Source organism: Oreochromis aureus, linkage group 18, assembly GCF_013358895.1.
Source record: "Oreochromis aureus strain Israel breed Guangdong linkage group 18, ZZ_aureus, whole genome shotgun sequence".
Classification (NCBI taxonomy): Eukaryota; Metazoa; Chordata; class Actinopteri; order Cichliformes; family Cichlidae; genus Oreochromis; species Oreochromis aureus.
Window position 1 is genome coordinate 7454890 of NC_052959.1, and position 14736 is coordinate 7469625.

Sequence of the window (14736 nt, forward strand, 5' to 3'; positions counted from 1 at the left end):
CAAGGCTAAAACCGAGCCTTGGTTTAATGACACCACTTGGGCTGTGAGGAAGGGAGTGTTGTAGAGCTGAACGCAGATGGAAGAGGGACAAACTGCAGGTGTGTCTTCAAATCTTAAAGGACCTGCTGGCGCCTCTATCAGGATATGGTCAAAGAGGCTAAAAGAAAAATACTTCTCTAAGATCATTTCCTCCAACAGTCATACTCCACGTGTGTTATTTAACTCCACTGACTTAGTCTTTAATGCTCCACAAAGTGGCTGTTTGGAGGCCTCTCATAAACTGTCTAATGATTTTATGTGTTTTTTCATTGAAAAGGCTGCAACTACGCGGGCTCTCATTTCTTCCCCTGAGTCTGACCCCTCTGTCTTGATCCCTTGCTCTGCTGTTTTTAACCAGTTTGAACCTGTAACTCTTTCTTATTTAGAGGATGTAGTTGGCCACCTGAGGCCCTCTGGTTCGCCAAATGATCCTGTCCCGCCACGATTTTTTAAGGAGATGTTTCCTAGCATAGGGCAGGCTGTTCTTACTGTTATAAACAGCAGTTTAATATCTGATGTAGTCCCTGCTAATTTTAAGCATGCAATACTACAACCCATGCTTAAGAAACCTGCCCTGGACCAAACTGTATTGGCTAACTACAGGCCTATCTCCAAACTGTCTTTTATGTCTAAAATCTTAGGGAAAATTGTACACTGCCAATTGATGGATTTTTTAAAATGAGAATGGTATCTTAGAGGTCTTTCACTCAGGTTTTAAAAACCTCCATAGCACTGAGTCAGTACTCTTAAAGGTTTTTAATGATATCGTCCTTCCTTGTGATTTGGGTAATCATGTTATTCTTGTCCTCCTTGACCTAACAGCTGCTTTTGACACTGTAGACCACAACATTTTACTGTCTCGCTTGCACCACCTTGCAGGCATTCGTGGTACTGCTTTGAAATGGTTTAGGTCTTATCTTTCTGACAGAAGTTTTAACCTCCTAGGACCTGCCGTCCACATATGTGGACATCACATTTTTGGTTATTTTGACCAAAATACTCAATTTTGCTCTACATGGGCCTGATATCCACTTACGAGGACATTATACTGCTACTGTTCTATCAAAATTTTAAATGCATATCCTCATTTGTGGCTCTCATTTTTCTTAAAAACAAAAATAAGGTAAAAAAAAAAATCTGGAAATTCTTTGTCTTTTACATTCATCGGGCCCCAATATGCCCAAATATCAAAGAGAAATTAAAAATGCATGTCGTGGAAGAGTTCGGGTCTTAGGAGGTTAATGTTAACTTTTTAGGGTATGAGCCCTTTTCTGCCGCTTTTCAGTTTGGGTTCCCGCAAGGCTCAATTTTAGGGCCTCTGCTTTTTTCATTATATATACAGCCCCTGGGAACCATCCTTAGAAGGCATGGAACTGTTATGCTTGACGACTGTCAGATTTATCTGCCTCTGAAGCAGAAAGATGCCTTCTCTATTAAATCACTTTTAGCATGTCTAGAAGACATTAAATCTTGGATAGCCCTAAACTTTTAAAGATGTAATTCAAAACTGAGGTGATTGTGTTTGGTCCTAGCCGACCTTGTGATCCCTCCGCTATTGATTTGGGACCCCTGGCAGAGTATTTTAAACCTGTTGTTACTAACCCGAGTTTTAAGATGGACAGTTTAAATTGGACACTCAATTTAGGGCTATAGTAAAGCCCACTTTTTATCATTTAAGGTGCTTGGCAAAGGTAAGACCTATTTTATCCAGGCCGCATTTTGAAACAGTAATCCGGGCTTTTATTTCATCACGTTTAGATTACTGTAATGTTTTGTATTTTGGAGTTAGTCAGTGTCTTCTCTCTCGTAGGCAGCTGGTCCAAAATGCTGCTGCATGACTTTTAACCAGAACTCGCAAAAGAGAACACATAACTCCCATCCTCGCTTCACTCCATTGGCTGCCTGTATATCTTAGAGTTCATTTTATTTTTTTTTATGACTCAAACTTTATTAGATTTTAATATTAAAAAAAAAAAAAAAAAAAACAAACAAAAAAAAACAGAGTTCATTTTAAAATTCTAATGTTTGTTTTTAAATGTTTAAACGGTCTTGCCCCACCTTACCTCTCTGAGCTTCTTCATCCTTACTCACCCCCCAGGTTTCTCAGGTCAGCTGACAAGCTGCTCCTGGAGGTACCCAGATCCAAGAGGAAGCTCAGAAGGGACAGGGCCTTCTCTATTGCTGCTCCTAATCTCTGGAACAATCTGCCCCAGCACATTAGAGAGGCCCCTTCATTGTCCACTTTTAAAACACGTCTTAAAACCCATTTTTACTCCTTGGCGTATGACATAGTATGACCCTGATTTTATTGTTTTAAATTTAATTCTAATTATCATTTTATATTTTATATTTTATTTTATTTTTATTTTTATTTTTTTAACTTATTCAGTGTATCGTTTTTGGCATGTCAAATGTACAGCACTTTGTTTTCAGGTAGGAGTTGTTCTGAAAGTGCTATATAAATAAATTGCTTGCTTGCTTTCTTTCCTGCCCTCCCTGGAACCACACTGAGGGTCAGCTATCTGCATCTTTTTAACAGAGTTGCACTTCAGTCTTTTTAGTTAGTATCAGACACGCAACCCACACATTTATACATTGAACATTCTAATCATGACACAAGTCGAGAAAAAGTAATGTAATGTTGTTATTAGCTTGGTAACCCCTCTCAGCATCATAATAATTCACTCTACTTTCACCAAAAAAGATAACAGTGGTATGTCTTTTATTTTCTAGGAATATCTGAGTACTGCGGTGTTTTCCGGACAAAGATTTAAGTGAAGCAGTATTTACTTGTATGAAATTCAATGTGAAAACCTGCTGTGCAAAAAATTGGGTACACACCAAAATTAGCTTGTTAAGTCTTGAACTTTAAATACAGGTGTGTCCAATCATAAGAAAAGGTATTTAAGGTGGCACATGGCAAGTTGTGCTTCTCTTTGACTCTCCTCTGAAGAGTGACAGCATGGGATCGTCAAGGCAACTCTCAAAGATCTGAAAACAAAGATCGTTCAGGGGAGGCTTGTATGCAAAAGCTCATTTGATAAGAAACATGTGATTCATTTAGGAAGAAAGAGCTTTGGACTGATGAAAATATAATTGAGTGTTTTAGTCATGACAAAAAGCACTTTGTATGGCAGAAGAAAAAGCTGCATTCCAAGAAAAACACCTGCTACCCACTGTCAAATTTGGTGGAGGCTTCATCATGCTGTGGGCTGTGGGGCTAGTTCATGGACTGGGACCCTTGTTGAAGTCCAGGATTGGATGAAGTCAACCCAACATCAACCAATTCTTCAGGATAATGTTCAAGCATCAGTCACAGAGTTTAGGTTTGTGGGGTTGACACTTCAACAAGACAATGGCCCAAAACACAGTTCGAAATCTACAAAGGCATCATGGGAAAAGTACAATGTTCTGGAATGGCTTCACAGTCCTCTGACTTGTAATGTAATCGAAAATCTGTGGGATGTTTTGAAGCAGGCTGTCAATACTCGGCAGACATCAGATTTAAAGGAGCTGAAGACATTTTGTACAGAAGAAACAAACATACTTCCATCCAAAAGAAAGGTTCCCAAACGTTTTCATATGACTGTATATGGCACCAAGTCACAGCAGCAGTCTCCTCAAGGCACTTTAAATTGTAAAGTAAAGACTGTAAAATAACAGAGAAATCCCCAGCAATCCGATGACCCCCTCTGAGCAAGCATGTGGCAATGGTGGGAAGGAAGAACTCCCTTTTAACAGGAAGAAACCTCTGGCAGAACCAGGCTCAGGGAGGTGCAGCCATCTGCAGAGACTGATTGTGGGTGAGGGGAGGAAGACAGGACAAAAGACACACTGTAGAAGAGAGGAGAAAAAAAAAGAATAATAACCAATGCACAGTAGTAAAGACAAAAGGTGATTGAAGGCAAAACAAATACACAACACACACACACCTAAGGCATGCATTAAATAATATACCTGACAGGTATTGTAATAACATGCAATAAATAAATAAATAAATACATTACTGATCAAATACTAATGATTCAACAGATCATCAGAATTTGAAGGAAACAGCTGTTTGCCCTCTGACTTATTCTCTTACTCCTTTTATATCTATTTATTAGTGTTTTTTGCACTGATGTAACCGGAACCTCGTCGTCTCGTCTCTCTGTATGCTGCACTGGATATAGCAGAGATGACAATAAAGTTTACTTTGACTTTGACCATTTATTATTCTTTCACATAGATAAAATTTACATCCAGAAGAGGGCGCTGTTGGAGCTACGCTCCCTCGGTTTTCCTAAGCGGTGCCCAAAAACAAGCATGGCGGCTTCCAGTGTGTTCCGACCGGGCTTGTTCAACCATAAAGTTGCAATAGTGACGGGTGGAGGCACCGGGATCGGTAAAGCTATCTCTGCGGAGCTGCTGGAGCTGGGTGAGTGACGTTATGTTAAAGAGCCAACCAAGCAAGTTCTCATAGTTGTTGTAGCGCAAAGAGTCTGAAGTGAGCAGCAGCTGAGTGACAGCAAGTGAACTTCGATACAGTTACAAACAAGTGTGTAAGAGTCGCACCAGTGACCGCGGTCAAGTGCGCGCAGGGACACTGTGAAAGTGGCTGTGAGTGTTCGCTAACAGCTGGAAACACCAAACATCTGGTGGCTGTCAGTGTTGTTTCACAATAAATTGACTCGACGCTTTATTTTGTAAAGTGCTGTAATTGTTTTTCGTGGCTGACTTGTTGGTCTTCAGGCTGCAGTGTGGTGATCTCCAGCAGAAAGGCAGACAGGCTGGAGGCAGCAGCTCGGGAGATGAGACAGAAAATCCCTCCCTCCAGTCCTGCAAGTGTCACTGCTCTGCCCTGTAACATCCGCAGCGAGGAGGAGGTGAGCATCTCTGCATCTGCTGCTCGTTTCAGTGCGTAAGTGGCTGATTTTCTTTTTGTCTTTCTGTCATTTGAAGGTGAAGGCTCTTGTGTCATCAGTGCTGAAGCGATACGGCCGTATAGACTTTCTGGTGAACAACGGAGGAGGTCAGTTCAGTAGCCCTGCAGAAGACATGTCCTCTAAGGGCTGGAAGGCTGTGGTAGACACCAACCTGACAGGAACCTTCCACTGCTGCAAGGAGGGTGAGCCGGGCACAGATAACACAGGCTTTGGTGTTTGTGGTTTGGTCTCTCAGCGTGACCGTCGTTGTTCTCCCCTCCAGTCTACACAGCATGGATGAAGGAGCACGGAGGAGCCATCGTCAGCATCATCGCTAACATGTGGAACGGCTTCCCGGGGATGGCGTAAGAACAGTTTCCCTCATTACTCACACACGAATGTGCAAAATCACACAGTTTAAAAAAATTAATTTGCCTGCTGCGCGGTGTGTCTCCTCTCCCCGACAGCCACACAGGAGCAGCGAGGGCAGCGGTGGATAACTTAACTAAGAGTCTCGCCATCGAGTGGGCAGCCTCGGGGGTCCGAATCAACGCTGTTGCACCTGTGCGTACAGCTCAGCACTTAATCAGTTTTGTTTCAGTTTTTCAAGATGCGTATGAATTTCATCTCTCTGTTTGGCTGCAGGGTACAATCTTTTCCAAAACTGCGATGGAGAACTATAAAGAGTATGGACCACATCTTTTCAAGATGTCTGTTCCATTCACTCCTGCAAAGAGGCTGGGAGTGCCCGAAGAGGTTTGCAACCCAGTTCCCCAGCTTTGTTAGAGGAAAAAAGAGTCTCCTGAAAATTCCCCTTAGTGTTGTTAAAAAAAAAATGAACCCAGACCACAAAGGTCTTGCAGTGCTCCATAAACAGTATTAGAGGATATAAAGAAGAAGTTGTGAAGCCATACAATAGAAGAAGAAAGGTTAAAGCAAAGCTGTAATCAACAATTTTTGAATTGCTATCTTTGTCCAGGTCTCATCTGTGGTGTGTTTCCTGCTCTCTCCTGCTGCTTCCTACATTTCTGGAGCCACGTTGAAGGTCGATGCGGGACAAAGTTTGTATAAGTCCATGTGGGAGATACCGAGTACGTATATCTTTCTAACACAACTGTACTGTAGTCTTCACAGTATGTATTAGATTTAACATGAGGAGCTAAAGTCTTGTGTTTGTCTCCAGACCACAGTGCATGGCCTGAGGCTCCAGAGGGGGAGAACCTGGATGCTCTGAATGAACTGGTCGACCCAAAAAGCAAACTCTGATTCACTCATGGGACGTGCGAGAGCACAAAATCCCCATATACAGAACGTCTGTATATGTAGTGTGTGACTGATTATTAAGAATTTGCACATGATTGTATGTAATTAATAGCACTACAAGTGTCCAGAGGTAAAGATTTGTAACATGCAAACTTTTGAAATGTACATATCATTTTTCTCTCCAATTCTCTTGTCAGCAAGTCTATGAGTAAAATTTAATAAAACTGTAAAACAGAACAATATAAGTTCTTTTTTTCATTTAACATCTCTGTGTCTGTTTTGAACTCATTATCTCATAAAAGAGTCTAAAAGATGTCTGATCATATATTGAACAGATGGAATGAGAAATACTTTATGCCATATTTAGGAAATTCTTTTGTTACAGCAGTTGACAGGAATATGAAATGATATTACTACTAATAATGATAATATATGGAAATTGATTTTCTTCCTGGCAGATATTTTGTATTATAGAGGGTTACAGCATGTAGTATCAAAGGTTTCCTGCATCTGTTCTTGATTAATTGTAAATTGCACTTGAGAAACAAAAGACTGTGATCCTTACTATTTAGATGGGAGTAAGCTCTCGGCAGCATGTAGATGATTACAAACTGCTCTCACAGTTTTGGCCTGTGTGCAAACAGCAGAGTGTACAGACGTGTTTTTCTCCTGTGGTCTCAGAGCATCTAATCATTTGCAAATGAAATGTCTATGCTGCAGCTGGCTGCCAGGAATACAAAGAGACATTCAGAGGATAGTAATTGTTTCAGCATGGTAACACCGCATGTCAATAATAATAAGTGTCATTAAGCGTAAATATATTTAGATTGTGAATTTATGCAGTTGTTCTGTGTTTGATGTTGAAAATCAATCATATGTTTATAATTAAATAACGTTATTTTGTTGATCACGGGCACCAAACTAAAAGACACAGCATGACTGTAAAAAAAAAAAAAAAAAAAAAAGCGTTATGGAGTTTTGTCCCTAAAGCCGTGCCATAATTTGCCGTATTCCTGCATCAACTGTCGCAACAATTATCGCAGCAGCAGAGGTCACAACAATTGTTCAGGTACCGGATTTATTCCTCTTTAAAATCTTCGGTGCTTCTGTATCACAGTCGTTTGTGTTTCTTTTTCACACCAGGCGATAGGAAAGCAATATTTTCACTAGCGAAGAGGCGTTTGAAAATAAATGTTAGAAGAATTGCAAACAGAAATGCATTGCTAACGTAATGCTAGCCTCCTTGTATGTGTGAAGTTGACGTTTAATTGACATATTATCCTCCAACACCACCGACCTGTTAGAGGATCACGGGCAACAATAGTCATTAGACTATTGTTGACTATTTAAAGGTAGTTGATCGCTGATAACTTTGTTCGAGGAAGTGTAAATACCGAGGTTAACATTTTTGTGTTTGTGTCGTTTAACCTAGCAGCAAATATGGCTTGTGGGACTGAATAAAGACACAGCACTTAAACACATTAATAAACACTTTAATAATTCGGAATTTACTCGATAGTTATTACAGTCACTAGATTTTATCCTGATGATTCTCGCGCTTTTGTTTCCTTTGTTAAACAAGTCCATAGAAAAAATGGGCTATATTTTAGCATGCATAATTTTAGTGTGCAATGTAAATAAAGCTTACATTTTATGACTAACTTTTTAACTACAGCTAAGCACCCTAAAGGGGATGGATGGATAGACAGATAACAGATACTTTATTGATCCCACAGGGGACATGTTTGTGTTACAGCGGCAGGATATATAATAAAAATAGTAAAGTCTACAATAAATAAACAGCATAGGGAAAGTAACACTGCGACAGGCACACAGTGAGCCTTATACTATGAGATTTTATGTAAAATTTTATATATACAACAGTGATTAAAAAACCAAGAACAAAAAAAGGAGGTTAAGTGGATTTTTATTCCTGCCAGGCGTGTTCACCTGTCACAGAAAGAAAGAGTTACTGTACAGTTTCACAGAGAATGACAGGAATCATTTCCTTAAGCTTATTTGTAGCTTTCATGTAATCATCCTTTGAATACATTAGCCATTTGCATGATTACACCCAGATACCAAAAATAAGTTGCAGATTTGGTCAAAATAAACTTCGTCCTGTTGTTTGGAAATAATAGTTCCTCTGCAGTTTGAACATGTTTGTATTAAGCGAGCTGCTGCCATTTGCTGAACCTACTGAAAGCGAGCGTGTTTCATTAAGTAAAACACAGATGACACAAGAAGCAAAACAAAGTCTGCCAGTAAGGTGAAGGTTAAAAAAATGGCCTGTTTCCTTATGTTTCCAGTATGGGAGGTGACCACGGCCACAGCAAGCTGTCCATGCCAGATTGGCGACAGTGGAAGACGGAGGGAACGCCGCTGGAGTTCACACAGCAGAGGCTGGCTGCCCGGGGTCTCAAAGATCCATGGGCACGGTCAGTATTTTTGCCCATGTGTGATAAATTTCTGATATCTCCTTATGTTCGGTGTGATCTGACACCGCTGCACGTCTTTCTCTCCTGTCACTTTCCCTTTCTTTGCAGCAACGAGGCGTGGAGGTATTCAGGCGGCTTCGCTCGTGCTGTGACTCTGTCGGAAGTTCTGCTGAGAGGATTCAAGTGGGGCTTTGCTGCCTTTACTGTAGCTCTGGCTGTAGAGTACACCATGTTCCCTCCAAAGAAGGGTGGCCACTAATGTTCATCATTGCCCCTCAACCCCAGAGCATATGTAATGGAATCTAATTATATTCTGTGTTTTCTCTTGATTAAATATCTTTGTGATCGCACAAGGTTTTTTAAGTGTATTCATTTAGAATGTAATCAACATTTTGCCTTAAGGTTTTATTGATACTGATGTTTTATCAAAACATCCTTTAAACCGTGATGAGAATACAATTACAACATGACAGTAATTCCAGTAAAAAAAACTGTCCTTATTCCTGCTTCCTCTTCCGTCTCAGTTTACGGAAGCATACCTTCATACATTTTGCTGTCAGCATTACAAAAACAAGCACCACAGTAGTCAGCAGCGCTATTACATCCAGGCTGAAGTACTGGAACCAGTAGAGTTCATGGAGAGCTGATTTGAGATGGTTCGCCCCTTTATGACGCATCACAAATTCTGTCCAATACACTGAAAGCTCAAGCGGGTCCGACAGTCGATCCTTATGAAGATCTGACAGCTTCTTCACGTTCTCTTTATACCTGAAAACACACAGATGAACGGGCAGGCTTTTTTAAATGACAGTGAGCTGAGTTGGATCATATGTAAAGCTCTTTCAAGAACAAATGGTACAGTGGTGATTGAAGGTTAGAGTTTATTTATTTTTTGCAATTAATGTGACCACCATCAGGTTTAACACGAGTCCTAAAATTAGATAATGTGATGTGGACCCAGTTGAACAAATGAGAGCCTTTTATTTACTTAGGAAAAAGTCACTCATTGCATACCTGTGGGGGGGAAAGTATGAAAGCCTGCACCCTGTTTTAGTTTAAAGCACAGGGATCTGTCCAAGTCTGATATTCAAAACAATCAGAAATACACTGAGGCACAAATAAAGGACATTTCTGAGGATATCAGTAAAAGAGTTCCTGATGCTCAGGCTGAAAAAATGATAGAAGTCAGACTGTGCGAATACAGGAAATTCAGAACCAGTGTTACACTCTTTGGTGTGCTTGACCACCAAGGAGTCACCCTCATGTAGCTGCAATCATGACTACACATAAAATAGTCATTTGTGAAATGAGACACCCCAAAAGCCTAACCCTAATTCTAACCCTATATGAGAGGGCAAGCACCTTGGGTTAAGGTCAGAAAGTCTGAGTCTAAAAGCCGCATGATACACAGGCACCTGGAAAAGTGTTGCATTCAGTTGTCTTCAGATGTTTGTGGTGTGCACTGTGGTCCTGCAAATAGAAACCCCCAACGTCCCATAAAGAACGCCCATGACTGTCACCTGATTGCTAAAGACTTGCTTGTTTGAAAAAAAATGTTTTGTAGACCAAAGTGGAACATTTTGATTGAATGACAAGGATCATTTAGATCTGAAAACGTCACATTGTGAGCCGTCTGCTGACTCCCTCACCTGCTGTCATTGATGACCTCCTTCAGTCCCTTCAGAAGAGTTTCTGTATTAATGTCTAAAATGTTCAACACGATTCCTACACCTCTGCTGGCCATCCTCACAGCGTTGTCCGGCTGGTCCCCGTTCAGGGGCACCATCAGCATGGGAACGGCGTGACACAGTCCCTCAAACACACCATGTGAGCCAGCGTGAGTGATGAATGCACGGGCTCCTGGGTGAGCTAAGACACAAAACATGCAGAAATATCAGATATTTTGATATGTGACACATCGGCGTGCTTCACATTTCAGGATGTGCTGCTGCAGACACACACCTAGCAGGTCATTCTGTGGGACCCATTTCATCATCTTCACATTTTCCGGGACATTGTCAGGAACCTTTCCAGTGTATCTCCATATGACCTGTCATAGTTTTATTGTAGATTAAGAGTAGCTGTATTTATTTATGACACAAGATACACTGTATGCTGATATACCTTCTGTGGAATCTGTCTGAAGGCCTCCAGAAAGACAGAGGTGATTTCCTCTGGCAGATCTGACACCATGGAGCCCAGAGTAAACACTACAAACCCGTGCTCTCCAGACACCCAGGAATCCAGATCCTGACAAAACACAAACTTGCTTAAGTACTTTGCATTTATCTCTCTTACCTGATTGGTCTTACAGTCCTACGGTAAGTGGTGTCAATCAGAATGTTCATAAATGTATGTAGAGTCTAAAACTCATAAAGTCTTACTGGGGGCAGAGGATGTTTCACATTGCAATTGATTCCACCAACCAGTACAATATTGGGCATGAGTGGGCGTGGGAAATCCAGTGTGAAATCACTCCTGTTTAAATACAGCAAGAGTTTTTTGGTTTTTTACACTCACGCAGGCAGCAAATGTCAACAATACACAGACGTTGCATGTGTTACCTCAGCAGCCAGATATCAGAGTCTGAAAGCACTTCAGCCACACCCACGTTCTCTCCGAGGAAGTCACGGGTTATTTGGTCAAAGCGCCAATACAGCAGTTTGCAAAACAGCGGCTCCACCAATGCCATCTGTGGGTCAGAGGCATTACAGGAAAATAATACACCACCAAAACTGAAGGCATAAATCCGAGACTTACTGTAATACTAATAATACTGACATACTAGTTTGCCCCAAATGAACCTCATGGTAAGCAGAGATGGGCAGTAACGCGTTGAAGGTAATGCGTCACTGTAATCCGATGACTTTTTTCAATTAACGAGTAAAGCATTACGATTGCAAAAAAAGCAATTAGATTACTTTTACTTTCCCATGAGCACGCTGTGTTACCGTGTTACTAAAACTTTACATGCTGGAATATGCAGAAAATAGGGTTAAAAGTAAAACACATTTTTTCAAGTCAAACACTTGCATATAATTTAATTTTTGCTTGATGCAATGTGCATAAAGTTAAAAAATTAAAATTAATAAAACAAGTTTTAAAAGAGACTTTTTCATTTGATTCAATTTTATAAAATGATATATTCAGAAAAAATCGAACGGGGCTTAAAGGTCTATGCTTTATAATGTATTCGGGTTGTGTATCATGTTTTTAAACGTAACTAAGTACTAAAGTAACTCATTACTTTTGAAAATAACAAATCAGTAAAGTAATGGGATTACCGTCTTGGAGAAGTGATCAGTAATTAGTAACTAATTATTATTTTCAAGTAACTTGACCGACACTAGTTGTAAGGAATAAATAATACTCTCATGACCACAAATGAGATGAAAATAAAGTATGAAGAGTAATTTAGGAAAGACAGTTTGAAGGTACAGCACATATTTCCTGAACAATATGGTCACAAACCACCAGTGTTTTGTTCGTGACCATACATTGTCTGAAAGAAGATTAAAAATAACATTCCTGGAAAAGCTGTACTTTAAGGCTTGAATGTGCTAACTTCTGCCTGTCTCACCAAAGTGTTGATAAGTCTCTCCTTGAAGCTCATTTTATCCGTGTATCCAGTGAAAAATCGAGGAATGTATGAGGGCGGAGATGGGCAGCCAGCAGACTTCATGTCCAAGTGACACGGGATTCCTCTCAGCAGATTGACAGTAGGGAGACCTGGAAGTAATTGAGTAATGATAGGTGAGAAAATGTGCAGGTGTACAAGCAAACAGATAACCTGAGTGCAGAGGAGCTCACCTAATTTCCGAGCTATTAATGAGCCCGTGGGAACCACTGGGTCTGTCAAGATGGCATCAAATTCCTACGAAGTGAAACAGGGAGAAGATGGAAAAACAGAGGAGTCAATCTTTCACTGTGTTTCAGCGCTACACTCTCTTGCATACATAGTTCACACATGGAGGATTTTACAGATTTTAGGTACTGAGGTATAAAGTGGTTAAACTGGACCTATGATGCTCATTTGAAACTAGGGCGCCATTGCATGACTCACAGTTCAGTTTTTATCCTTTATTGGACCTTTGTGCAGCCCCTGAGTTCATCATCAGTCTAGCAGAAGTTTTTTTTTGTATAGCCCCTCCCCCTTTAAGTAAACTTTTCTTCTCATTGGCTGTTGCTTATAACCAGAAGATTTGGACACCAGGTGCATGCTACACCAGCCGGAGTTATACATTTATGTTTGGCATATCTTCTCTCACTGACTTCATCCAAAGTCAAGAGAAGAAAAAACACTTGCAGAAACAGAGCATTCAGATGTCTACAGTTTACTTGCACATGTAATGACCTGAGCTTTTAAGTTTAATATGAGCATCCACCACTGTAACTGTTCACATACAGTTATGGTAAAAAGACAGTGCGCCTGTTTTCCTGTCTTTGGTTTTACATATTAGGACATAATAAACTTAATCTGGTCCTTAAGAGGTTTTAAAGGCATTAAATAAACAATGACATGGTGTAATATGTTTTATAGTTCATGTGAAGTTGTAGTGGCCTAATTTTGAGACCTGATAAAGACTATATAGTTTTTTATCTCCTGATGTGTAAAACCTTAGTGTCAGGGTGGGCTGCGTGGTTTTTCTATTTTCCTCCTTTTAGGTGCTTCCAGGACTTCCAGGTTATCTATGTCAGCTGCTCGCCTGGGGGCTTTGACTATATTTCCCACCACATTGTCTCTGTCCACATGGTGGTAATTTGGCTTCCGTTGCTGTCTAAGCAGCTTGGAAAGAAAGCGGCGCGACTTTTTTAAATTTCTTGAAGACATTTCAACTCTCATTCAAGAGTCTTCTGCAGTTAAAGAGCTGGAAACCTACATAGACAGCTTCCCTTGTTGTTCTTTTTCCATCGTCTCGACCTGCCTGTAGTTCCAGACTCCCATTTCTCTCCCATTTCTCTCCTGAATAAGGATTCAGCCACAATCCTGCGCATGATCAACTCCACAGCTGTGAAACTCATCTGCCTCACTTTGTGGATCTCCCAGATCACTGCCAAATTCTCCACACTCCTCTACATTCTTCTGTTGAATTAGTAGTTTATCTTTTAATACTGCAATTTTACATAACTGATAAATGAGTCCTATACTTGCAGTCATATTTTCCATGGGTCTATTAATAATAATATACAATTAAAATTTAATGAAATATGCACAGTCAACCACTACAGTTACATTAATAGATGCACAACATGATGAGAATTTGGATTGCCATCTTGTAGAAGAGAATCTCCATACCAACACTCTTACACAGTATAAGCAAAAGACCCTCCATGTGCAATTTGCAAAGTTTAAGCTGCAATGTTGATTTTGCAGCTGATACCAAAGTTGTGTTCCTTTTTTGTATTTGTACTCACCTGCTGGGCCAAGTGTGATATGATACTGGCATTGAAGAGCAACTTCTCTGCAGTGATGTGCAGAAAATCAGAAATGGCCTGGAACTGTGTGAACCGTCTCTTGATCTTCTCCATGAAAGGCTGTGCAGATTTTTTCATAATGTCTTTGTGTGTGGACATCACAGAGTCGATGGAAGCCTTGTCATAAGGTACAGGATAGGTCAAAGTGTCATAATGTTTCCCCGGGCCCATTCGTATGGTGGTCTCTGGCATCACCACCGTAACTCTGTGTCCACGGCGACCCATTTCCTGGGCAATGGCTTTAAGACCTACCCAGTGACTCCCATCCATGGGCACCACGAGCAAGTTACCTAAAAACTGTGAAAAACTTGCAGGCTTGGTGTGATTGGCTTCAGCCTCTTCTGTCTTCATCTTGTTTTCAGGACTGGACTTTTCTGATACAGATCCCTTCGTATTATCCGCACCACTGATTACTTCCATGGCCACGTTAAGCAGCAAAAACACAAAGACTCCTGCTGTCCTCATTGTTCTTAGTCAGTGTACCAACCGCTAACTGAATTGAGCACAGAGAAAGTTTGGGGGGAATGACAAAGGAAACACCCCCTTCCCTGAGCTTTAGGTCTTTCAGCTGTGAACCAGGCTCTTCTCCCTGCAGGCTCCTCTGAATACGTTGTTTG

General features: G+C 40.7%; 3 protein-coding genes across 3 annotated transcripts; 2 read left to right on the forward strand and 1 right to left on the reverse strand.

Annotated features, from left to right (window-relative positions):
• Nucleotides 1-61: 61 nt before the first annotated feature.
• LOC116321546 (peroxisomal trans-2-enoyl-CoA reductase-like) lies at nucleotides 62-6446 on the forward strand. Its single transcript, XM_031741416.2, has 9 exons — nucleotides 62-98; nucleotides 4268-4456; nucleotides 4771-4904; nucleotides 4981-5146; nucleotides 5227-5308; nucleotides 5411-5507; nucleotides 5589-5699; nucleotides 5923-6034; nucleotides 6127-6446. Exons 1-9 carry the CDS (start codon nucleotides 77-79, stop codon nucleotides 6207-6209), a joined length of 996 nt encoding a protein of 331 aa, XP_031597276.1. The 5' UTR covers nucleotides 62-76; the 3' UTR covers nucleotides 6210-6446.
• A 678-nt stretch (nucleotides 6447-7124) lies between these two features.
• On the forward strand, nucleotides 7125-8994 carry ndufb3 (NADH:ubiquinone oxidoreductase subunit B3). The gene is made up of 3 exons (XM_031741409.2): nucleotides 7125-7275; nucleotides 8516-8644; nucleotides 8753-8994. Exons 2-3 carry the CDS (start codon nucleotides 8517-8519, stop codon nucleotides 8901-8903), a joined length of 279 nt encoding a protein of 92 aa, XP_031597269.1. The 5' UTR covers nucleotides 7125-7275; nucleotide 8516; the 3' UTR covers nucleotides 8904-8994.
• Nucleotides 8995-9113: 119 nt separating this feature from the next.
• LOC116321538 (UDP-glucuronosyltransferase-like) lies at nucleotides 9114-14733 on the reverse strand. The gene is made up of 9 exons (XM_031741405.2): nucleotides 14060-14733; nucleotides 12455-12518; nucleotides 12225-12373; nucleotides 11209-11336; nucleotides 11029-11122; nucleotides 10769-10894; nucleotides 10607-10694; nucleotides 10294-10513; nucleotides 9114-9412 (listed from the first exon to the last, which is right to left on the reverse strand). The coding sequence occupies exons 1-9, from the start codon at nucleotides 14582-14584 to the stop codon at nucleotides 9142-9144; spliced, it is 1665 nt and encodes a 554-aa protein (XP_031597265.2). The 5' UTR covers nucleotides 14585-14733; the 3' UTR covers nucleotides 9114-9141.
• Between the last annotated feature and the right edge of the window lie 3 nt (nucleotides 14734-14736).

What these genes read in the sequence shown, in the direction of transcription:
- ndufb3 (XM_031741409.2), top strand. Translation starts at nt 8,517, where the DNA reads ATGGGAGGTGACCACGGCCACAGCAAGCTGTCCATGCCAGATTGGCGA. An exon ending in CTCAAAGATCCATGGGCACG is followed by an intron (nt 8,645 to 8,752) that starts GTCAGTATTTTT and finishes CTTTCTTTGCAG; the next exon opens with CAACGAGGCGTGGAGGTATT.
- LOC116321538 (XM_031741405.2), bottom strand. Translation starts at nt 14,584, where the DNA reads ATGAGGACAGCAGGAGTCTTTGTGTTTTTGCTGCTTAACGTGGCCATG. An exon ending in TCAGACAGATTCCACAGAAG is followed by an intron (nt 10,695 to 10,768) that starts GTATATCAGCAT and finishes AAACTATGACAG; the next exon opens with GTCATATGGAGATACACTGG. An exon ending in GAGGTCATCAATGACAGCAG is followed by an intron (nt 9,413 to 10,293) that starts GTGAGGGAGTCA and finishes GTGTGTTTTCAG; the next exon opens with GTATAAAGAGAACGTGAAGA.
- LOC116321546 (XM_031741416.2), top strand. Translation starts at nt 77, where the DNA reads ATGGAAGAGGGACAAACTGCAG. An exon ending in GGAAGAGGGACAAACTGCAG is followed by an intron (nt 99 to 4,267) that starts GTGTGTCTTCAA and finishes TCTTTCACATAG; the next exon opens with ATAAAATTTACATCCAGAAG. An exon ending in ACATCCGCAGCGAGGAGGAG is followed by an intron (nt 4,905 to 4,980) that starts GTGAGCATCTCT and finishes TGTCATTTGAAG; the next exon opens with GTGAAGGCTCTTGTGTCATC.